The following is a 22,540-nucleotide window of genomic DNA, read 5'->3' on the forward strand; positions in this document are numbered from 1 at the left end:
CTCCATGTGGCCAGCCCTCTGCTGAAGCCACACTAAGGTTAAAGAACTAAATTCTAGGCATAGAGCAAGGTGTGTGTGTGGGGGGGGGGTGGAGGAGGGGGGGGCGGAGCAGGAGGTGCCAGTTGGCCCAGGCAGGCTTGGAATTTGCCTGGAAAGAGATCTGCTGTCCCAGAGCTTCTGTTTTGGCTTTCTCTGGCACTGCCCAGATGGGCAAGGGAGGGGGAAAAAAAATCCCTAAAAACCTGCAGGCTTTCTTGTCAATGCATTTATTTCAGAGATGAGTGAATTGAGCTTAGTGGCTGAGCTTGCGGCACCCCCCCCCTCGCCCCCCCGTTGTTCACACCTTTGCTTCCTTGTCCACACTAAATCTAGTTGGTGTTTTGCAGGCTAAGAACTTTTGGTGACTACCCTTTTCCCCATTTAACAGATCTCTGACAGCCATCCAGCCATATTATAGAGTAGTTAGCTCTTCAGCAAATTAAATCTTGTGCCCAAATTAGAGCCGCATGCAGTGAAAGCCAGTTGGCATGCATTTAGCCATACAGAATATGGGCATTTTTCCCCCCTGTGCCTGACATGGGGCTCTGCTGTGTATTAACACTTGTCTTCAGAGAGAAACCGCCATGGGTGAAATGAGCACAAACGGCCTGGAGAGATGAATTTTTCATCCACCCCCAACTAGGCTGGTCTTTTTTTTTTTTTCCTTCTCCGAGCCTCAGTGGCTCCATGTATGAAATGAAGGGGCTGGGATTGTTTAGGTTTGAAGGGCGTCCTCTCCTCCTCACCTCAAAATATGAAATTGATTTTCTTCAACTGGAACAGATCTTGGTGATAAGGGGTGTGTGTGTGTGTGTGTGTGTGTAAGGAGGAGGGTGCCAATGCAAGCCAGCATATCTAGGGTTCTGTGAGGTTAGTGATCCTCCCCTCTGACTTGGTATTAAACCCAGAAGAGCCCTCCAGAGGGGGTGTTCTGTTCAGACCTGAGTTTCTGGAGCAATGCTTTTCCTCCTTACTTGTCCTCAACTTCCTACTTGTTTGCTCATGAGTCCGTTCGCGTGCCACATACACTTAAAAGATCACGTGCACGGGGTCATGGATGCGTTCCAGGGATGTCTGCCTTCCAGGTCCTTGCCTTTCTTCTTGGTTGGCGGCAGCATCTGTCCTGCCCAGTCCCCCATACCTACCTCCCAGTAGAGTAGGTCACTGCTTTTTAGCCCCAATCCCTAAACTCCAGCCACCCGACATCCCTCCTGCCCATCCGCCTGTCTGGCAGCCCTGCCTCTGGAGCAGCCTGGCACAGAGCCCTGGGCATGGGGCCAGCTCCTCCTCCCACTCCAGCCCCGCCCCCTTTCTCAGCTACTGGCTGCCTGAAGCGTGCCAGGACTGCCCTCTTCAGAAGTTTTTCCTTGATATTAAAAAAAAAAAAGTCCTCTGCATTCTGTGTATATATAAAGAGAAGGATGGAGAAGAAGGAAGGGTTGCGTCCCAGGTGCCGCGGTGGGCTACTGACAAGGGCAGTGGTGGGTCCTTTAGTCCTTCAGGGAAGCTTCTAGCTGGTAGACAGTTGGAGAGGGTCCAACTTTTGAGTTACACGAGACCCTTTTGTTGAAGAGTCAGCAGAATCACTCCTTTCTGAAGGCAGGAACTAGTAGACAGTGCTCCGCACTGTCAGCCTTGTCCACTTCTTTCCCATCCCAAACCAAATGAGTGGGGGGTCTCCCACGGGACTGGACCAGAACCTCCATGAGAGCAGGAGTCTCGCTAGTCACAGTGGCTCAGTGTAGCAGCTCAGACTGCAGCCTGAGCCTCACATGAAAGGTTATTTATGTATTTTTTGAGAAACAAAGTCCGTGCTGGCCTTGAACTCTGAGACTTCCTGCCTGTGCCTCTCCAGTGCTGGGATTACAGGCCTGTGTCACCAAGCTTGAGCATTTTAATCGCCACATTTATTATTTATTTATTTAGTGCTGGTCCTGGGGCTTGAAGTCAGGGCCTGGGTGCTGTTCTCATGGCTAGTGCTCTACCACACAAGCCACAGCTTCACTTGTGGCTCCTTAGTAGTTGATTGTAGAGTCTCGTGGACTTTCCTGCCCTGTCTTGTGTCAAACCTCTGTCCTCAGATCTCACCTCTCCTGAGTCTTAGAATTCTAGGATGAGCCACTGGCACCCTGCTGATCCCCATCTGGGGACACAGGACCCAGTCATGTTTCCCACATGAGAAGTTGAGGTCCAGAGATTTGAAGCCTTCACCAGTGAAGGCAGAGGCCTGGATTTGGGAGGCTGGAGTTGAAGGCTCTAATCTGAAGATCCCAGTTTAATCCTACTTGTGCCAAAGAGGAAAATTTCAGGCTTTGTTCAGGACAGAGCCCTCGGGGGATTTGGGACCCTAAACTTGGCAGGGCTCCAGAAAGCTGCTAAGTGCTTCTCTAAGAGCTCTACCTTCAACTGGCCTGGCCCTGTCTTGGCTTAAAGGAATTCCTCAGACAAGGGAAGGGAAACCATCTGCATGATTGCAGGTTGTACTCTTCCCCTCTGGGGACGAGGACCTTGTGGGAGGAACAAGTTTATGATTCACAATAGGATTTAAAAACAATAATACCATGTTAATGTCATTTGAACTAGCCAGTGTTGGGCATTCCATAAAGTCTTCCTTCAGAGAGAAGTCTGAAAATCTGTAGCTGGAAGAAGTCACTTAGAGAATTATAGGAGGGATGTTTCAGTTTGTGAGACCACGTCCCACATGGCAGGCCAGTACCCTTAGAATTTCTAATGGTCCCTCAGGCTATTACTACTTTGACTAAAGGCTTTCTCTTACCATATACAAATCATCAAAAACATAGCAAAGAGGCTGGAATCAGACAGGCTTTGGGTTCAAATCCTGGCTCAGGCTCTTCGTGGTTTGTTACTTTGGCAAGATAGTAAACTTTTTTCTTTCGTGTTGGTATTCTGGGTACAACACAACTTTCACTTGGATTTTTTCACTCAAGGCTGGCACTCCTATCAATTGACATAACTCCACTTCTGGCTTTTTGTTAGTTAATTGGAGATAAGAGACTCATAGACTTTCCTGCTGGGTCTGGCTTTGAACTGAGACCCTCAGATCTCAGTCTGAGTAGCTAGGATTGTAGACATGAACCAAACTTCTCCAGTGTGAAAGAGGGAACAGGGAGACTTCCTGTCTTGTCCCTAGTGCGCAGCCCTGCATTTCCTGAATCTTGCGCCGTCCAGCGTGGTTCCTTAAGCTGTTGTGTGTATTCTTCCCCACTCTCTCCACAACCATCCCTGATTTCCAGAGCATGGCCACTTAGGCAATTCCCTTCCCATTCCCCATGATCTAGGGGAATATGTGAATAATGGTAATTTTCTTTTTTTCTTCTGGTCCTGGGACTAGCTTGCTTGCTCAGCAAGCAAGTGCTCAGCACTTTATCACTTGAGCCATGCCTCCAGTCCCACTTTCTGCTGGTTGTTTTGGAGAGTCTTGAAGTTGTTTTTTCTTTCTGCCCAAGGTGACTTCAAACCACTGTCCTCCAATCTCAGCCTCCCAGCCTCTGGAGTTGCTAGCAATCGCAGGCATGCGCCACTGGCTGGCGCCAGCTAATTGATATGTTCTCTTGAGCTGCGCTCCAGGGTCTGATCAATGACTGCCCTGTGGAGCAGGGCAGGTAGAGGACACCAGACAGCCACGGGCTTTTGGCATCCGGTAATACCATTTGTCTGGTGCATCCATTGCCTTTATGGCCGTCGGTGGCAGTTTCATTGTCTTGATCAACAGATTTTTTTTTCAACTCCTGGAAGCTGGGGTAGCTGATGAACCCCTGAGAGTTTCCTTGGCTGAGCAGTGGATGTATTGGAGCCTCAGAGAATGCACTTAGGGCATTGTTACCTATTACCTAGAGAACACACCTGGCTTAGAAGGATCTGGTCTTCTGGAGCCAGGGTAGTTGGCCTCAGTGGGGGCGGATGAGTCAGTCAGCGCTCTAGGCATTGATATTTTTCACTAGTTTCCCATCAGTGCAGAAGACATGACTGTCACCATCTCTCCTACCAACTGATTCACCCATCCCTACTTTCTGCCCGCCTCTCTGAGAAATGGCCAGACTTGGGTGGAGCCTTGCTACCCAGACTGTCAGCTTCGTATACTTTCTCTTTGAAGTACTAAAGAAAGCATTGGTCAGTTTCCACAAAGAATGGTGTTTGGAGTCAGGGAACTCTTAGGCCCTGTTACAAGCTCTCCCAAGCTCTCGGCACACACTGGGGTATGTATATACCTGTTAGTGGCATGAATGAGTTCCCCTCTGGGTAGTTCGACAGCTAGGAAACACAGGTTATAATTCTCCGTGTTGCTTTGGGCCTGAAAAAAATTAGGTAGCCCGATACTTAATGGAAACCAGCCCAAAGGTTTAGGAGACAAAAGTCCTTCTGGGCTTCAGCTCAGTTTTTTAATCAGGGTTAGGGGCTTTCTGAAAGGAGGTCTGAGAGGGGCCTGGAGTGGGTTCCCAGGGTGGGTTATGTGCCCTCGAGGAGTGGGGGAGGGCTGCCAGGATGTCTTTTCTTTCATTGGTTTGGTGCCCTGCCCTCCTCCCCCTCCCTCTCTTGGAACATTCCAGACATTCCAGACGATCTGCCTGCCATTGCTTTCAGGATATGGATTAACATCCTTGCAGAGGTTTGATTTCACCCACGGCTACCCCTCTTTCCCTCTCCCCCTCCCTGAAAAGAAAGCCCCTAATACTGGGAGTTTGAAGTAAGAGGATGTTTTGACCATTGATCTTAGATTGCACTCAGGGACCGGCCTAAAAGAACTTCAAACAGTGCTCCTGACATGGGATTGCTTTAGGCCCTCACTCTACTGGACAAGCATCTGTCTCCCTGCCCTTCATTCAAAATGGTTCACTTAAGGGAAGGCCCATCCCTGTTCTGTTAAACCTGCTTAGTATTCTCAATCTGTCGACAATGTAATCATTTCTTTGCCCCCAGTTTACTAGTTTGTCACTACCCATTTGGTCATCAAGCGCATTGTGGGAAATCCCTCATGTGGGCAGTTGCGAAGCTTCCTCCTGGCCAATGAATTGAATCACAAGGTGGCCTGATGGCATCTGAAGACCTGGAACTGGATTTAGTTCTGATCCTTACAATGTTGTCTTTGCTAAAATCCAACTCCAAGTCTTCATGAGCTAACCAAAAGTTCAATGGCACAAAGACTTTCCCCTACTTAATTGTACTTAATTGTTCCCTTCATGTACTTCATGGATTAAAGACCCTTCATGCTTAAAATTACAGGGCTAGAGCTGGAGGCATGGCTGATTTGATAGGAGGCCTGTCTAGCAAGCCCCTAAGACTCTAGAATTCAGACCTAAAGAACAATTTTGCTTGACAGCTGGTGACACTTGAGGTCTCAGTGGTGAGGAAGCTGGCCTGGACAGTCAAGGCTGACACTTTTTTTTTGGCTGATCGTGGGGCCTGAACTGGGTCTGGGTGCTGTCCCTCAGCTCTTCAGCTCAAGGCGAGCGCTCTACCACTTGAGCCACAGCACCACTTTCGGCTTTTTTTGCTTCTGTGGTGCTGAGGAATCGAACCCACGGCCTCATGCATGCAAGGCAAGCGCTCTACCACTGAGCCACCTTCCCAGCCCAAGGCTGACACGTTTTACAGTTAGACTTTGGCATCCTTTTCCTCCTCCTTCAGCTAGACCAGAGCTGGTATGGCGTCCTCATCACTTCTCAGTACAAGACTGAGGTTGGAATGAAATGGCTTAATCGTACCAACTAGCCAACCAGTGTTCACTAGATCCTATGTTGAAAATGAACTGCCTAACTTGTGGGTGGGAATGGAAGGAAAAACTGGGAGAGGATGAAAGAACTGGTTACATTGTCCAAAAAGAAACTCTTTATCTGACTTATGTAATTGTAATGCCACCTTTATAATGATAATAAATGTTTTTGCTTAAAAAGGTTTGAACTAGACTTTCCTTTCTAGTCGTTTACCTTTCAGCCTCTAGGGTTTTGTTTGGACAGAGTCCTTCAGCTAAGATCTTGTGATCTAGGATGTATGGGGACCTAAATGATAATCGACTAACACATCAAGTCAATTTGAATATCTTTCAGGGACAGGGATATTGATTTGGGTAAGGAGCAGTTGCCCTGGGATTCAACCCTGAACTCAAAAGCTTTCCTCAGGGAAAATTACTCCACCTACACACCTCTTCACTCAGGGCCACAGCTCTATCACTTGAGTCACACACAGCTCTACTGGCTGTTTTGTTGGTTAATTGGAGTCTTTTGGATTTGTCCTTCTAGGCCAGCTTCAAACTGGGATTCTCAGATCTCAGCATCCTGAGTAATAAGATTAGTCATGAGCCCACCAGTGTTAGGTTGGAAAAAGCTTTTTTGTGTGTGTGCCAGTCCTGGGGCTTAAACACAAGGTTGTGGTCTGTCCCTGAGGGGGACCCTCCCCCCAAGGCTAGTGTTCTACCACTTGCCACAGCTTTACTCTAGGCTTTTTTGGGAGTTAGTTGGAGATGAGTCTCATGGACCCAGTCTGGCTTTGAACCACGATCCTTAGAGCTCAGCCTTCTGAGGTGGGAGCCACTGGCAGCTTAAAAAAACAAAAAAGACATTTGTAATACGCAGTTGAAAGATGGGAAGGAAAAAGTGCATAGTTAACTGAGGCGTGGGGGTGAGTGGGTTTGAATCCAGGTTGCCTTTAGCATTCACAGATGCATCTATTGTTACACTTTAAGTACTTACACCAAGCCTTTTGCTAAGCTCTTTACAAATATTATCTAACAACACCCACCACCTGTGAATAGGTATTAATCTCTGTTTCACAAAGGAGGAAAGTGGGCCTCGTAGAAGTTAAATAATCTTCTAAAGATCAGTGCTAATAAGTGCTTTAAATCCATATTTGTGCCAAGGGCTTAGCGGCTGGACTTTGGAGTTGCTATGATTTGTTGGCCCATATCATCTTCCCTACCTAATACATCAGGAGCACGTCCAGCCAGTCATTTCTTCTACATTGTTTTTGGTGCATGGGGGGTTGGTGCTCCCTGGAAAGGGGGTGTTGCAGGTACTAGTGCTAGAACTCAGGGCCTGAATGCTTTCACATAGTTGTTGGATTCACTCAGTATCTTACGTAGCTTTGTGTTCTGCCTGGAACCTCGTCAGGCAGAGGAGTGAATGTGAAAGCTAAGCAAAGAAAACTTCAGTGTTTTTTTTTTTTTTTTCTGTTTTTTGCTTTTTGTTTTTACAGGGTGGTGGTGGTGAATTGAGTTACCCTGGTGCTCAGAACATCTGCTGCTTCTCCATTCTGGAGAAGTGTTGATAATTTGGTCTCCAAGGGGAGCCCTATCCCCCAACTTCAAATCTGCCTTCTTAGAAGGGAGACCACTCTAAGGGGCTGGGGGTGTGGCTTAGTGTAGCCTTTGTCTAGGCTGCTTAAGGCTCTGGGCTTACTTCTCAGCATTGTAAAAAATAAAAAATAAACAAACATATTAATTAGCATTCTAAGATACTGGTGCTGCTGATAGAGGGCCGGAAGTTGTGGGGGTGGGGGGGGGATGGAGAATCAAACTTGAGACAAGGATTAGAGACTGCCAAATGCTGAAACAGAAAATATCCAGAAAGGGCTGAGAAGGTGGCTCAGTGGTAGAGCGCTTGCCTTGCATGACTGAGGCCCTGGGTTCTATTCCTCAGCACCACATAAGCAAAAAGAAAGCCGGAAGTGGCACTGTGGCTCAAGTGGTAGAGGGCTAGCCTTGAGCTGAAGAGCTGAGGGACAGCGCCCAGACCCTGAGTTCAGGCCCCATGACCGGACCCAAAAAAAAAAAAAAAAAAGAAAAAAAAAAAAGAAAATATCCAGAAAGCTCCCTCCTTCCCTCCTTTCTCCCTCCCCCTCCCTCCCTCCCTCCCTCCCTCCCTCCCTCCCTTCCTTCCTTCCTTCCTCCCTCCATCCCTCCCTCTCCCCCCCACACTTCTCATTTTGGGGCTTGAACCCAGGGCCTGGACACTGTCCCTGAGCTTCTTTTGCTCCAGGCTAGCAATCTACCACTAATCCACACCCCCAACCCCACATCCAGAACGTTCCCTAACACTTTATTTCCTCTTCCAGGAGTCGGAAAATTCAGATCCGAAATATCCCACCTCAGCTTCGATGGGAAGTGAGTGTCTGGGAACCCCCAGTGGGGCAGGGTAAAAATGGGTCTCCCTCAGTTAGCTGAAATGGACCAAAAAGGTGCCCCTAGTTCTGAGGAGGTGCTGTTGGTCCCATCCTTCATTCAATGGCTCCAACTCCCTATATTGACAGGTGTTACAGAAGTCAGAAGGGTAAGTCCCAAAACCTGGTGATGACAGAAAAGGATACAGGGACTCAGTCCTTCCCCTTGCCCCTGCCCTCACCACTGTACCCCCCCTGACCCCCAAAGAGCAAACTGACAGGTGATGATGCTCCATCCCCATAGATGACCCTGCCTGTGTCCCTGGGCTTTAGGGGAAGTGGGGACCAAGCCTACGGTGCTCAGACTCCTCTTCTCTACACTTTCAGGTACTGGACAGCCTGCTGGCTCAGTATGGTACAGTAGAGAACTGTGAACAAGGTAAGTCTGGGTGGGGTGAGGGGTGGGTGTTGAAGGGTCTGGGCATTGTCTCCTGCTCATACTCTGCTGCTGACCTGTGTGCTTGGCCTTTGCTCTACCAAGTGAGCAACTTCTGCAGTCATTGCTTCCTTCCCATCACAGACTCTCAGGCTCCCAAGATGATGGTACCAGCAGTTTTATAATGGAAATTACTGTTCCCCTCAGTAAGTTAGTAGTCCTTTCACTTGAGAAGTTTCACTTTTCTTGGTTTGGGTTGGAATAAGCAACTGGTCATTTTCTTCCCTCCTTCCCTCCCACCCTGGCACATGCTAAGCACGTGCTTTTCACTGATCTACACTCCCAGCCTTTATGCCTTTTACCAGAAATGCCAGACACAACTGACCCACACCACATTGCCCAGCATTGCCCACAGCATTGATTGTAATAAGCGGCTTTGGCTAGTGCACCAAGCACATACTCAGCGGCCTGGGAGCCGTGGCAAGAAATCTGCCAGATGGTAAAGATGCAATCATATACTGCCTCTGAGTGGGAAGTGTTTGGTTTGTTCAACAGGACAGAGAGCATGCAAGTCTTCTTCCTTTTTTTTTTTTGTCAGTTGTGTGGCTTGAACTCAGTCTGGGCGCTGTCCCTCAGCTCTTCAGCTCAAGGCTAGTGCTCTACCACTTGAGCCACAGCACCACTTCAGTTATCTGGTGGTTTATTGGAGATAAGAGTCTTAGGGAGGGGCTGGGAAGGTGGCTCAGTGGTAGAGCGCTTGCCTTGCATATCTGAGGCCCTGGGTTTGATTCCTCAGCACCACATAAGCAAAAAGAAAAAAGCCGGAAGTGGCGCTGTGGCTCAAGTGGTAGAGCGCTAGCCTTGAGCTGAAGAGCTGAGGGACAGCGCCCAGGCCCAGAGTTCAGGCCCCATGACCGGACCCAAAAAAATATTTAAAAAGAAAAAGAAAAAAGAAAATGATCTTAAAAAAAAAAAGTCTCAGGGGCTTCCTGCCCTGGCCGGCTTTGGATGGCGATCCTCAGATCTCAGCCTCCTGAGTAGCTAGGATGACAGGCGTGAGCTTCCAGCATCAGGCCTGCGTGTCTCTCTCTCTCTCTCTCTCTCTCTCTCTCTTTCTCTCTCTCTCCCTCCCCCTCCCTCCCTCCCTCCCTCCCTCCCTCCTTCCCTCTCTCCCTCCCTCCCTCCTTCCCTCCTTCCCTCCTTCCTTCCTTCCTTCCTTCCTTCCTTCCTTCCTTCCTTCCTTCCTTCCTTCCTTCCTTCCTTCCTTCCTTCCTTCCTTCCTTCCTCCGCAGTACTGGGGCTTGAACTCGGCCTGAGCACTGTCTCTGAGCTTCTTTTGCTCAAGGTTAGCACTCTACCACTTGAGCCACAGAGCCACTTCCGGCTTTTTTCTTTTTGCTTATGTGGTGCTGAGGTGTATGTGGTACTGAGGAATCAAACCCAGGGCTTCATACTTGCAAGGCAAGCACTTTACCACTAAGCCATATTCCCAGCCCCTGCAAGTCTTCTATAATGTCCCTTTCCCATTTTGGTTGGCCCTGAACTCTTTTTTTTTTTGTCGGCCATGGGGCTTGAACTCTGGGCCTGGGTGCTGTCCCTCGGCTCTTCAGCTCAAGGCTAGCACTCTACCACTTGAGCCACAGCGCCACTTCCGGTTTTCTGGTGGTTTATTGGAGATAGGAGTCTCAAGGTCTCTCCTGCCCGGGCTGGCTTTGAACCTCGATCCTCAGATCTCAGCCTCTTGAGTAGCTAGGATTACAGGCGTGAGCCACCAGCGCCCGGCCGGCCCTGAACTCTTAATCCTCTAGGCTCAACTTCCTGAGGACTGGGATGTACCCACTATTACCCATTGTGTGTGTGTGCACACGTGTGTACGAACTCTAGGCCTCCAACTCAGGTTTTTTGGCTTGTTTGGTTTTTTTCCCTCTCATAGCTGGAGCTTTACTACTTGAGCCATACTTCTACTTCTGGCTTTTTTTTTTTGCTGGTTAATTGGAGGTAAGACTTTTCTGGCAGGCTTTGGACCTTGATTCTCAGATCTCAGCCTCCTGAGCAGCTAGGATTACAGGGTGAGCCACCAGCGCCCGGCTTTTACTTTATATCATTTCTGCGGGTGGGGGCCAGAGGGGTGAAGAGTGTGATCTGACTCAGCAGGCATCTCAGCCTCAGGGCTGTGGAGGTTTGTAGTGCCCTGGGGACTCCAGTTCATAAGACATGGATACATAAGTCAGAAGATTAATTTTATTAATTTAAATCCAGAAAGATTTGTCCCAACGACTTGGAATTCTATTACCAGTTAGCCAGTTGGCTGCCTTCTTTGTAGGAAAGGGAATTTGGAGGAATCAAAGAAAAACCAAAAATCTGCTCATAATTAGATCTGAGGGCTTGGATGGGTCATGGATGGCGACTTCCCAAAGTAGCGATCTCCCACAGCCCACTGCTGAGATGTTTGCAGTATTTAAGTCAGGAAATCTTCCATAGCCCTCAGCCATTCCTGTCAGCCCATCCCCTTGCTCCTGTCAGTCCATCCCCTCTGCACAACTTTGGTCATTGTGTCCTTGGGGCTCTGTCAGCTTCTAGATTACATCTGAGTGTTCTCACATCTCTTCAGCCAAATCCCTGCCAGCTAATTCTTGGGATGTTTCCCTCTGTATGTTGCTAAATCTCACCCCAAGTCTAATTTGACTTTCCAAGGGTGTTTGGTTCTTGGGGTGTGTGTGTGTGTACACGTGTGTACGTGTGTACATTTGTCTCATTGTACAGTTTGCTGATATGCAGCTATACCCTTTGTATACTACTTTTCTTGGGGGGGGGGGCTCCTGGTTGGAGAAGTTTAGGAAAACAAAAGGAATGTAGGAAAGGTTACCTTGAATCTTCCAGTAGCACTGGTTAAAAGGTGCCTCAGGGGAAAAATTGTTTTTGACTTTTTCTTCCAGTTATTTCTTAAGCTCAGTATTCTGCTGCCTGCCTTGGGGTTAGGGGTCTGTGGGCGGGGCTGCAGATTTCACCACTAACACTGGCCTGTTGTCTCCACAGTGAACACTGAGAGTGAGACAGCCGTTGTGAACGTCACCTATTCCAACCGGGAGCAGACCAGGCAGTAAGTGTTCAGAAGTGGGCTTTGCTGTGTTGTGGGGGAGGTGATCTCAGTGTGGGGTACTGGGATCCGCTGCTTGAATGAAGTGGGTTGAGGCGCGGAAGGAAGCTCCAAGCAGGCTGGGTTCCGATTACCCAGCCAACCCTAGAGTCCCTCAAAAGGTCTTTTGAGTTTTCTTCACTTCCTAGGTATCAGAGATCTCAAAGGTTCAGAAATGCTTCAGGATTATGGCAAAAACACTGAAGGGAGTGGACCCAAAGTCTTCCCTAGGGACAGACATCTGGGAGAAAAGATTGTTTCAGGTTCCTTTGTGTGTTAATGGCGCCATCAAGTGTTTGGGAGGAGGAACTTCAGGGTTTAAAAAAAGGATTTATTTATTTTTAATTATTTTATTTTATTTTATTTTGGGTCAGGTCGTGGGGCCTGAACTCTGGGCCTGGGCACTGTCCCTCAGCTCTTCAGCTCAAGGCTAGCGCTCTCCACTTGAGCCACAGCGCCACTTCCAGCTTTTTTCTTTTTGCTTATGTGGTGCTGAGGAATCGAACCCAGGGCCTCATGCGTGCAAGGCAAGCGCTCTACCACTGAGCCACCTTCCCAGCCCCTATTTTTAATTATTTATTTTTTGGTTGGTCGTGGGGCTTGAACTCGGCTTGGATGCTGTTCTTGCACTCTTTAGCTCAAGGCGAGCGCTCTACTGTTTGAGCCACAGTGCCACTTCCAGTTTTCTAGTGGTTTATTGGAGATGAGAGTCTCATGGATTTTCCTGCCTGGGCTGGCTTTGAACTGCGATCCTCAGATCTCAGCCTCCTGAGTAGCTAGGATGACAGGCGTGAGCCACCAGCACCCAGCAGGATTTATTTTTGTTTATTTTTTGGTCTGTTCTGGGGTTTGAACTCAGGGCCTGGGTGCTGTCTCTGAGTTTTCTTCGCTTATCAAGGCTAGCACTCTTATCACTTTGAGCCACAGCACTGGTTCTCTGGTGCTTCATTGGAGGAGATGAGTCAAACCTCAGATCTCAGCCACCTGAGTAGCTAGGCTTATAGGCGTGAGACACTGGTGCCCAGGTAAAAAAAAAGGAATCTTTAACTGTCTAGCTATTTTTTTTGTCTTTACTGTTGTCGGTCATGGGGCTTGAACTCCGGGCCTGGGCCCCGTCCCTCAGCTCTTCAGCTCAAGGCAAGTGCTCTACCACTTTGACCCACAGCGCTACTTCTTTTTTTCTGGTATTTAATTGGAGATAAGAGTCTCAGGGACTTCCCTGCCTGGGCTGGCTTTTAAACTTGATGCTCAGATCTCAGCCTCCTGAGTAGCTAAGATTACAGGTGTGAGCACTAGCGCCCTGCTCAACTATTTTTCCTTTGGTATTTTTTGCCATAAAGACTAGAAGGTTTCCTAAGTGGTCGTCATGGATAGTGACTGGTGGTGGCTCCCTTTCTTCAATGTGTTCATGCTATAACTTAGTAGAGTTCTTAGGTATCAGGAGAACACCAGGTATAACGAACATGGGTTGGAATGAACAACAGCCTCTCCTTTTATCCCCAGAGCCATCATGAAACTGAACGGCCACCAGTTGGAAAACCATGCCCTGAAGGTCTCCTACATTCCTGATGAGCAGAGCGCCCAGGGCCCGGAGAATGGGCGCCGGGGAGGCTTTGGCTCTCGGGGTCAGCCCCGCCAGGGCTCACCTGTAGCAGCAGGAGCTCCAGCCAAGCAGCAGCAAGTGGACATCCCTCTTCGGCTCCTGGTGCCCACCCAGTATGTGGGCGCCATCATTGGCAAGGAGGGTGCCACCATCCGTAACATCACTAAACAGACCCAGTCCAAGTGAGTCTTAGTTGCTGGGCAAGGGTGATGGTCTCAGGGAATGGCTGATACCAGGGAGGCCTTCTGGAAGCATGGTGGGGACATCAACACTTCCTCCCGAGAAATGTGGCTGGTTCCATTCAAGGTTCATTGCTTCTATCCAGTCCTATACTCAGTGGTTATGGCTGAGCCGTGCAGTGTCCTTAGCAGGAAGGGGAGCGTAATTCCTCCTGTGAAGTTTCATAGAAAATCTCCTCAGGTAAACCCAGTGTGGGTGAATGAGCCAGTGAGTACTCTGTGATTTCATGACCACCATGACAGCCCCTTACTCCAATCTTAGCTGATCATACTCCATGGGAAGGAGCGGATGAGTTGCCTGTGGCTCACACCTGTCATCCTAGCTACTCAGGAGGCTGAGGTCTGAGGATTGTGGTTCAAAGACAGCCCAGGTAGAAAAGTCCATGAGACTCTTATGTTCATTTAACCACCAAAAAAGCTGGAAATACAGCTGTGGCTGAAGTGCTAAACCAATAGCTTTGAAGAAAAAAGATCAGAGACAGCCCCCAGACCCTGAGTTCAAGCCCCAGGACCAGTACCAAAAAAAAAAAAAAAGAAAGAAAGAAAGAAAAATAAAAACACAAAATGGAGGGCTGGGAAGGTGGCTCAGTGGTAAAGCGCTTGCCTTGCATGCTTGAGGCCCTGGGTTCAATTCCTCAGTACCACATAAGCAAAAGGAAAAAAGCCGGAAGTGGCGCTATGGCTCAGGCGGTAGAGCGCTAGCCTTGAGTTGAAGAGCTGAGGGACAGTGCCCAGGCCCAGAGTTCAGGCCCACTACCGGACCTCCCCCCCCCCCCCCCAAAAAAAACCCACAAAATGGGGGAAACTCATGTCCTTATTCATAATAAGTCCCTTTATTAGATACTTTGAGTTGAGGCAGGTTCCCGCCTTCCCCCGCCCCCCCCCCCCCCCCCCCCCCCCCCCCCCGTATGTTTGAACTTAGGACTTGGGTATCCTGTCCCTTAGTTTTTTATTTTTTGTTGGTCATGGAGCTTGAACTGAGAGCCTGGGTACTGTCTGAGCTATTTTGCTCAAGGCCAGTGGCTCTACCACTTTGAGCCCAGCGCCACTTCCAGTTTTTGAGTGGTTAATTGGAGATCTGAGTCACAGGAGCCAGGTGCTGGTGGCTCACACCTGTAATCCTAGCTACTCAGGAGGCTGAGATCTGAGGATCGCGGTTCAGAGCCAGCCCGGGCAGAAAATTCCTTGAGACTCTTATCTCCAATAAACCACTGGAAAACCAGAAGTGGCGCTGTGGCTCAAGCAGTAGAGAGTTCACCTTGAGCTGAAGAGCGCAGGGACAGCGTCAAGCTCAGAGTTCAAGCCCCACGACCGGACCCCCCCCCCCCAAAAAAAAAAAAAAATTGTCTCAGGGACTTTTCTGTCCTGGCTGGCATTGAACCTCAATCCTTAGATCTCAGCTTCTTGAGTAGTTAGAATTACAGGCGTGAGCCACAGCTCTACTTGTCTTTTTTTGGTAGCTAATTAAAGATAAGAGTTTCACAGACTTTTCTGCCTGGGCTAGCCTTGAACCACGATCCTCACATCTCAGACTTTTGATTTTTCTTTTTTCTTTTTTTGGTCAGTCCTGGGGCCTTGAACTCTGGCCCTGGGTGCTGTCCCTGAGCTCTTCAGCTCAAGGCTAGCATGCTACCACTTGAGCCATAGCACCACTTCTGGCCTTTTCTGCTTATGTGGTACTGAGGAATTGAATCCAGGCCCTCATGCATGTTAGGCAAGCACTCTACCACTGAGCCACCTTCCCAGTTCACATCTCACTAGGCCTTTCTAGTAACTAGGATTACAGGCAGGAAACATTGGGGTGGGAAATGCAGTTTTAAGCCATGGCCTGTTTGTCCCCACCCTGGCAACTGTGTAGACTGCATTCTTGTCCTCAGCCATCACCTGAAAGAGACAGCCAGAGCACAGGATTGCCTGAGCTGGCTTTTTCCCCCTCCTAATTTTGCCTTGTGCCAGATGAGTGGGTTCGATGCCTTTGATCAGTGGGAGATGGGGAAGTGTGAAGACCAGTGTGACTAGTGATAGCTGATTGGCTCTCACCTTGTGGTCCTCAGGATAGATGTGCACAGGAAAGAGAACGCAGGTGCAGCTGAAAAGGCCATCAGCGTCCACTCGACCCCCGAGGGCTGCTCCTCTGCCTGTAAGATGATCTTGGAGATTATGCACAAGGAGGCAAAAGACACCAAAACGTAAGGCTCGGCTTGGATCTTCTTGTCATGTCCCTCACACAGTTTTTTGCAATGTTGGGAATCAAACCCAGAGGTTTCAGCATGCCAGGTAGTTTACCTCGGCTATCTCTGAACTGTGATCCTCAGATCTCACCTCCTGAGTAGGTATAGAATTATAGGCATGAGCTACCTGATGTCTGTCATACCCAGCAAAACCTCTTAATTCTCTGGAGGGCTGTGTGAACAAGACCAGAGAGAAGACACTGTTCTATGGCTATCGGGTGTGTGTGTGTGTGTGTGTGTGTGTGTGTGTGTGTGTGTGTGTGTGTGTGTGTGTGTGTGTGTGTGTGTGTGTGTGTGTGTGTGTGTGTGTGTGTGTGTGTGTGTGTGTGTTGAACTCAGGCCTGGCACTAGCTATGAATGCCTGCAGCCTAGCTTTTTGGCTGGTAATTTCGGCGATGAAGTCTCTAGACCTTTTTCTGTTTGGACTGGCCTGTAACCATGATCCTCAGATCTCCGCCTCCTGAGGGAGTAGCTAGGATTACAGGCATAAGCCACTGGCACCCAGCATGTTGTGCTGATTTTTGTAATCTCCTGGCCTATGGTTCGTCCTGAAACCCCCAGGTTGGGATGGCCTCCTGATGATACAGCCTCAGTTGCCACCATTGATGGAGTTCTTGTTCTTTACTTCTTCCGTAGGGCTGACGAGGTCCCCCTGAAGATCCTGGCCCACAATAACTTCGTGGGGCGGCTCATTGGCAAGGAAGGGCGTAACCTGAAGAAGGTCGAACAGGATACAGAGACGAAAATCACCATCTCCTCGTAAATCTCTTATTTCTTCTTTATTGGTGGTGTTGGGGGTGGTATACTGGCCTGGGGTAGCTGTATTTCATTGTTGAGCTCTAACACCTGCCCCCTTAGGTGGGAGCTGTTTCTGCTTGTGTAAAAATAATCAATGACGTGTCAAAGAACACGTTCATACTCTGTAAGGACTGGAGCTCGCCCATCCTCTCTGCGTGTGGCGGGGAGTAGTTGCTGTTGTAAAGGAGGCGCCTCTGTTTTCTTCCTGCTGTATACTGACACTCTCTTCTGCATCATCTTTATTCTTTGGTCGATTGTGGGGCTTGAACTCTGGTCCTGGGTGCTGTCCCTCAGCTCTTCAGCTCAAGGCCAGCTTTCTACCACTTGAGCCACAACTCCACTTTTGGATTTTTCTGTTTATGTGGTGCTGAGGAATTGAACCCAGGGCCTCATGCATGCAAGGCAAGCGCTCTATCACTGAGCCACCTTCCCAGCTCCTTTCTTCTGCATCTTGAGGTGAGCCTGCAATGCAAGAGCCAGCCTTCAGGGCATATAGGCCTCTCTGCCATGACTGAAGTTGACACACCTTGGTCCTTTCCAGCTAGTATGGTGGGCTGCCTCTGGAAGAATGAATTAGGAGTCTCCCTTAGTGCTCTGAGTGCTTACGCTACCTCTAGTTCCTCAGAAGCTACTCTCAAACACACAGGCAAAGGATGGCCTTGCTTGGAGCATCTGGGAAGCACAGGTGCCAGTTTTGCTTGCTTTCCAGCCGACCGTAGCCTTCTGTGATTGGCTTTGTTCAGACACCTTTCTCCTTGCCTTGGTTATTGAACTGGACCCTGCAGAAATGAGTAAACCTGGTCCAGCTAGGCCTGGGCCTGTGCTGCTGGAAAAAAGCTTAAGACCACCTTGCTCTTGGGCCAGGCTGCAGGACCTCACCCTCTATAACCCCGAGAGGACCATCACTGTGAAGGGAGCCATCGAGAACTGCTGCAGGGCTGAGCAGGAGATCATGAAGAAAGTTCGGGAGGCCTACGAGAACGATGTGGCCGCCATGAGTGTGAGTGCCGGGCAGCGCCTCTCTGTGCACCCTTCCCTACGCTTGTGCAGCAGCAGTGGACAGGCAAATGACAGGCCCTGGCCCTGTGGCCTCGGAATTTCCTTTTCACTTGTGAACCTCAGTTTATTTGATTTTTGGGGTGGTAGTGGTGGTGTTTGGGATCAGATCAAATCCTGAACCTCACATACATCAGGCAAGGGTTCCACCATTGAGCTGTAGGGTTCAACCACTGAATGACAAGCTCAGCTCCCCAAGTAGGTGGGTTTTTTGTTTGTTTGTTTTGTTGTTGTTTATTTGGATACTCATACTGGGGCTTGAACTCAGAGACTCGGTATTGTTCCTTAGCTCTTTCACTCAATGTTGGTGCTCTGCCCCTTGAGTCACAACTCTACTTACAGCTTTTTGCTGGTTAACTAGAGATAAATAGGGATCCTCAGATCTCAGCTTCCTGAGTAGCTGGAATTACAGATGTGAGCCAACAACTGGCTTCAACTGATCCCCTCCCTCCCAGATGGGATGGGTGTGTGCATGCTGTATGGGAGAGGGACATTTCACTCATTGGCTGGCGTGCTGCCACCTGAGCCGTGCCTCCAACCCTTTTTTTTTTTTTGTCAGTCGTAGGGCTTGAACTCTGGGCCTGAGCACTGTCCCTCAGCTCTTCAGCTCAAGGCGAGCGCTCTACCAGTTGAGCCACAGTGTCACTTCCAGTGTTCTGGAAGGTTTTTGTTGGAGATAAAAATAAAAGTCTCACAGACTTCATTGCCTGGGTTAGCTTTGAACCATGACCCTCAGATCTCAGCCTCCTGAGTAGCTAGGATTACAGATGTAAGCCACTGGTGCCCTTTGCCTCCTACCCTTGTAACTGTGTGTGTGTGTGTGTGTGTGTGTGTGTGTGTGTGTGTGTGTGTGTGTGTGTGTGTGTGTGTGTGTGTGTGTGTGTGTGTGTGTGTGTGTACATGACAAAAAGCTTTAGAACCACTGGGTCCTAGGAGTCAGGGGGACATTCTGTCTCCCTGCTACTCATAGAGGGAGGAGCCTTACATGCCCAGAATGAGTGATTTGTCCTCATCAGTGGATGGGCCACTTAAAGAAGAGGGCTCCCCGACCTTGCACAGCTGGTTGCCCTCTTGGATCAGGGTACCTGTTCTTAGGCTAGTGAGGACCTCACACATACCACTTACAACTCCCATGTGCCAAGGAGAAGCTGTGTCAGGCAGGTCTTTATGCAGAAGCACATGGTTCTCCCTCAGGAGTGCTCACCTGTTCCTCACTGTCCTTCCCCAGCTGCAGTCTCACCTGATCCCCGGCCTCAACCTGGCTGCTGTCGGTCTTTTCCCAGCCTCATCCAGCGCAGTCCCACCTCCTCCCAGCAGCGTTACTGGGGCTGCTCCCTACAGCTCCTTTATGGTAGGTGGAAGTCTTGTTCTAGGGGATCCTGTTGGGAGTCTGGTGCTGTGGAGGTTGGCAGAGGGGTGGAAGTTCAGGGGATGCCCCCTCCACAGAATCAGCTTTGGCACTTTGTGGAGTCCAGGCAAGGATGCTGCCTGGATGTTGGCAGCACGTATCCTTCCCTTTCCTTGTAGCCGTGCTGGGCTTAAGACTAAATGGCTTGCAGTATCCTAGGCAGCCAGAGATGTAATTGCACCTGCACCTCTTCATCATTGAATCTTCAGGGGAGGGGAGGGGAGGGGCTCCACTTCTGTGCCCTCTGGCCCTTGGTAAGGAGGCCTCTGTCCCGGCAGCAGGCTCCGGAGCAGGAGATGGTGCAGGTGTTCATTCCTGCCCAGGCAGTGGGTGCCATCATCGGCAAGAAGGGCCAGCATATCAAGCAGCTCTCTCGGTTCGCCAGCGCTTCCATCAAGGTGATTTGCTCTGGTTATTTCCCTGTGCTTTGGAACATTCTTCATGTCTAGTTAGGGCCGTTTCCCACAGAGCCAAAGGCCTCCTTGCTTTTGATTAATCTTCAGTGTTTCTGGGTCTCTCTGGCCGGGCAGGAGAAAGGTCAGTAGTATATAGAGCTCAGGTTCTGCCCCAGGTTCCATCCTGGCCCCACCGTTGTCCCCCAGTGAGTCCTCACTCTCCTCCTCAATATGATTCTTGGTAACCTGGCCTGGTGAGTGGCTGGCAGTGCTAGGTGAGCTGTCTTTCATGTTCCCTAGGTCCAGGTCTAGGTGAGAAAGGAAAATCTCTGATGAACCTAAATCCATTTGTTAATGTGAGCTTAAAAAGCCTTGATTGTTCTCCATGGGAAAACCTGTGTTTTTGCCTCTTTCTTGGGGAGTACTCCACTGAAACCCACCCCTACTCCACTCCCCAGAAACTGGAGGTGGAGAGGGGCAAGAAGGCCTTGTTGAAACTCACCGAAGCCAGCCTTCTAGCCAGCCACTTATGCCTTTGTAAGGGTTTTGGTTCTGGTGTGCTAGGGCCATGATTTGGCCTTTGGATGCTTGGGGGAGCGTGTCTCTGTTCTTCCTCTCCCTGGGCAGTGGAAGTGGGTGGTGAGAGGGGACCTGGATGGGTGGATGGGGTGGGAATGGAGGGGTACCCCTTCCCCCGTTAGAGGGTGCCTCTTTACCAGCGTTTTGTCTTTTAGATTGCTCCACCTGAAACACCTGATTCCAAAGTTCGAATGGTAATCATCACAGGACCCCCAGAGGCCCAGTTTAAGGTTTGTTTTGTTTTTCCAAGCTGGGGAGCTGAGGTTTACAACTTGCTAAGTGCAGTAGTAAAAGGAAATGAGAGGACAGCGTCTGTCAGCTGACAGATTCTTGGCACGTCTTTCAGACTTGTCTTTAGGTACACACGTCTAGGGCTGCTTTCTTTTTCTGGTGTGTATGTGTAGGGGATTGGGTTTGAATTCAGGGCCTGGCCACTGTCCCTGAGCTCTTCAGCTCAAGGCTAGCGGCTCTACCACTTTGAGCCACAGCACCACTTCTGATTTTCTTGTTTTTTTTTTTTTTTTTTTTTGGGTCCGGTCGTGGGGCCTGAACTCTGGGCCTGGGCACTGTCCCTCAGCTCTTCAGCTCAAGGCTAGCACTCTACCACTTGAGCCACAGCGCCACTTACGGCTTTATTCTTTTTTGTTTATGTGGTGCTGGGGAATCGAATCCAGGGCCTCATGCATGCAAGGCAAGCGCTGTACCACTGAGCCACCTTCCCAGCCCCCACTTCTGATTTTCTGATGGTTAATTGGAGATAAGAGTCTCATGGACTTTCCTACCAGAGCTGGCCTCAAACAGTGGTCCTCAGATCTCGGCTTCCTGAGTAGCTAGGATCACAAGCATCAGCCACCAGTGCCTAGCTATGGCAGTTTTTGAAGTGGCACCAGACCACTTTCTGTGGTCATTTTCATTTCTGTAGATTTCATTTTCCCTTTCCCTCATGACTCCTTTAAGGTCCACAAGGAATGTGGGAAGGAAAGCTGAGGTGTTTGTATTTCATGTCACCGTCCCTTCCTATGTTTCTGTCCCTGTTTCTGTTCAGACAGCCAGAGCTTACAATTAGCCTGACCCAGAAGTTAGGGGTGAGCCTAGAGACCAGAAATGGCATTCTGGACTGTCTACCAGGGCTGAGCTCTGCATGACTCGATTGTCACTCTCCACTTGGGAAATACCTATTCAGTCCTCATAACTCATGATAATCTACCAGGATCTCCATTTTGGAGATGCCAAGTGTGCACAAACATGCCCAGTTTATTGGTTAAAATGGCATCTCATTGCTGGGCGCTGGTGGTTATAATCCTAGCTACTCAGGAGGCTGTGATCTGAGGATCTCACTTCAAAGCCAGCCCAGTCGGGAAAGTCCATTAGACTCCTATCTCCAATAAACCACTTAGAAAACTGGAAGTGGGGTTGTTGCTCAAGTGGTAGAGCCCTAAGCTTAACCTGAAGAGCTGAGGGACAGTGCCCAGGCCCCAACTCACTGACTTTTGTGAGTTGGCCTTAAATGGCTACCATCCTTATCTGTGCTTCCTGAGTAGTAGGGATTACAGGTGGAAGTCATTGCACTTCATCTACCACCTGCTTTAGGTGTTTGATCTTCTGTGGTGAGGAGCATACCGGGTCTGTACATGGAGTTTCTGCTCTTCCCTGTCCCCTCAGACTCATGGACTGCTGATTAACAATGACCCACTCTCTGCAGGCTCAGGGAAGAATCTATGGCAAACTCAAAGAGGAGAACTTCTTCGGTCCCAAGGAGGAAGTAAAACTGGAGACCCACATCCGGGTCCCAGCCTCAGCTGCTGGCCGAGTCATTGGCAAAGGCGGCAAAACGGTGAGACCTGAGGGCTGGGGGAGAAGTTACCTATAGCTTTGCACTGGCCTCTGCTTTCCTGCCCTATTCAACTTCACACTCCCTGCTTGCCACTTGACTTAATTCTACCGGTGCCAACAAGTCGCCCACTTCCTGCCCATCTCTCCCCTTCCACCATGCCTTTTGCTTGCTTGGTTGCATTGTGGGTTAAACCCAGGGCCCTGTGCATGCTAGGCCAGTTCTCTAACACTGAATTACACACACCCCCCCCCCATTCCCTCTCATGCTTTCTTGGTCACACCCTGAGCTCCTTTCTGGCTGCCTCACCCCTAGGTGAATGAATTGCAGAATTTAACAGCTGCTGAGGTGGTAGTGCCGAGAGACCAGACCCCGGATGAGAATGACCAAGTCATTGTGAAGATCAGTGGGCACTTCTACGCCAGCCAGGTATGTATAGCACTTTCTCCCTCTCAGTAGGATTTCAGGACCCAGACACAGAAAGGCAAAGATTCCAGAAGTTGCTGGGTATGACCTAGACAGATCCTTGAGTTATACCCCCAATTCTTGCAGCTGACTTCTCTTATGGATCATTATTCTTTTTTTGAGAGGGTACTGGGGTTTGAACTTGTGGTCTTGTATTTGCTAGGCAAGCACACAAAACTATTGGTTTTTTTTTTTTTTTTTTTTTGGTCCGG

The 22,540-nt window shown here is 49.4% G+C and overlaps 1 protein-coding gene across 3 annotated transcripts in view; it reads left to right on the forward strand.

Annotated features, from left to right (window-relative positions):
• Window positions 1-22,540, forward strand: part of Igf2bp1 (insulin like growth factor 2 mRNA binding protein 1) — a 40,085-nt gene that overhangs the window by 16,418 nt on the left and 1,127 nt on the right. The window contains exons 3-14 of one of the 3 annotated variants that reach the window (XM_070026866.1): window positions 8,107-8,155; window positions 8,539-8,590; window positions 11,624-11,687; window positions 13,227-13,508; window positions 15,620-15,754; window positions 16,433-16,555; window positions 17,459-17,594; window positions 18,879-19,001; window positions 19,337-19,456; window positions 20,188-20,262; window positions 21,735-21,866; window positions 22,179-22,292. In XM_070026866.1, the coding sequence (XP_069882967.1) occupies window positions 8,107-8,155; window positions 8,539-8,590; window positions 11,624-11,687; window positions 13,227-13,508; window positions 15,620-15,754; window positions 16,433-16,555; window positions 17,459-17,594; window positions 18,879-19,001; window positions 19,337-19,456; window positions 20,188-20,262; window positions 21,735-21,866; window positions 22,179-22,292 (1,405 nt within the window). The remainder of the gene's footprint in view (window positions 1-8,106; window positions 8,156-8,538; window positions 8,591-11,623; window positions 11,688-13,226; window positions 13,509-15,619; window positions 15,755-16,432; window positions 16,556-17,458; window positions 17,595-18,878; window positions 19,002-19,336; window positions 19,457-20,187; window positions 20,263-21,734; window positions 21,867-22,178; window positions 22,293-22,540) is intronic. The other 2 variants (XM_070026868.1, XM_070026869.1) reach the window with 2 other exon arrangements.

The sequence above is a fragment of the Dipodomys merriami genome, unplaced genomic scaffold (assembly GCF_024711535.1).
Source record: "Dipodomys merriami isolate MVZ:Mamm:240054 unplaced genomic scaffold, mDipMer1.0.p SCAF_19, whole genome shotgun sequence".
Taxonomy (NCBI): Eukaryota; Metazoa; Chordata; class Mammalia; order Rodentia; family Heteromyidae; genus Dipodomys; species Dipodomys merriami.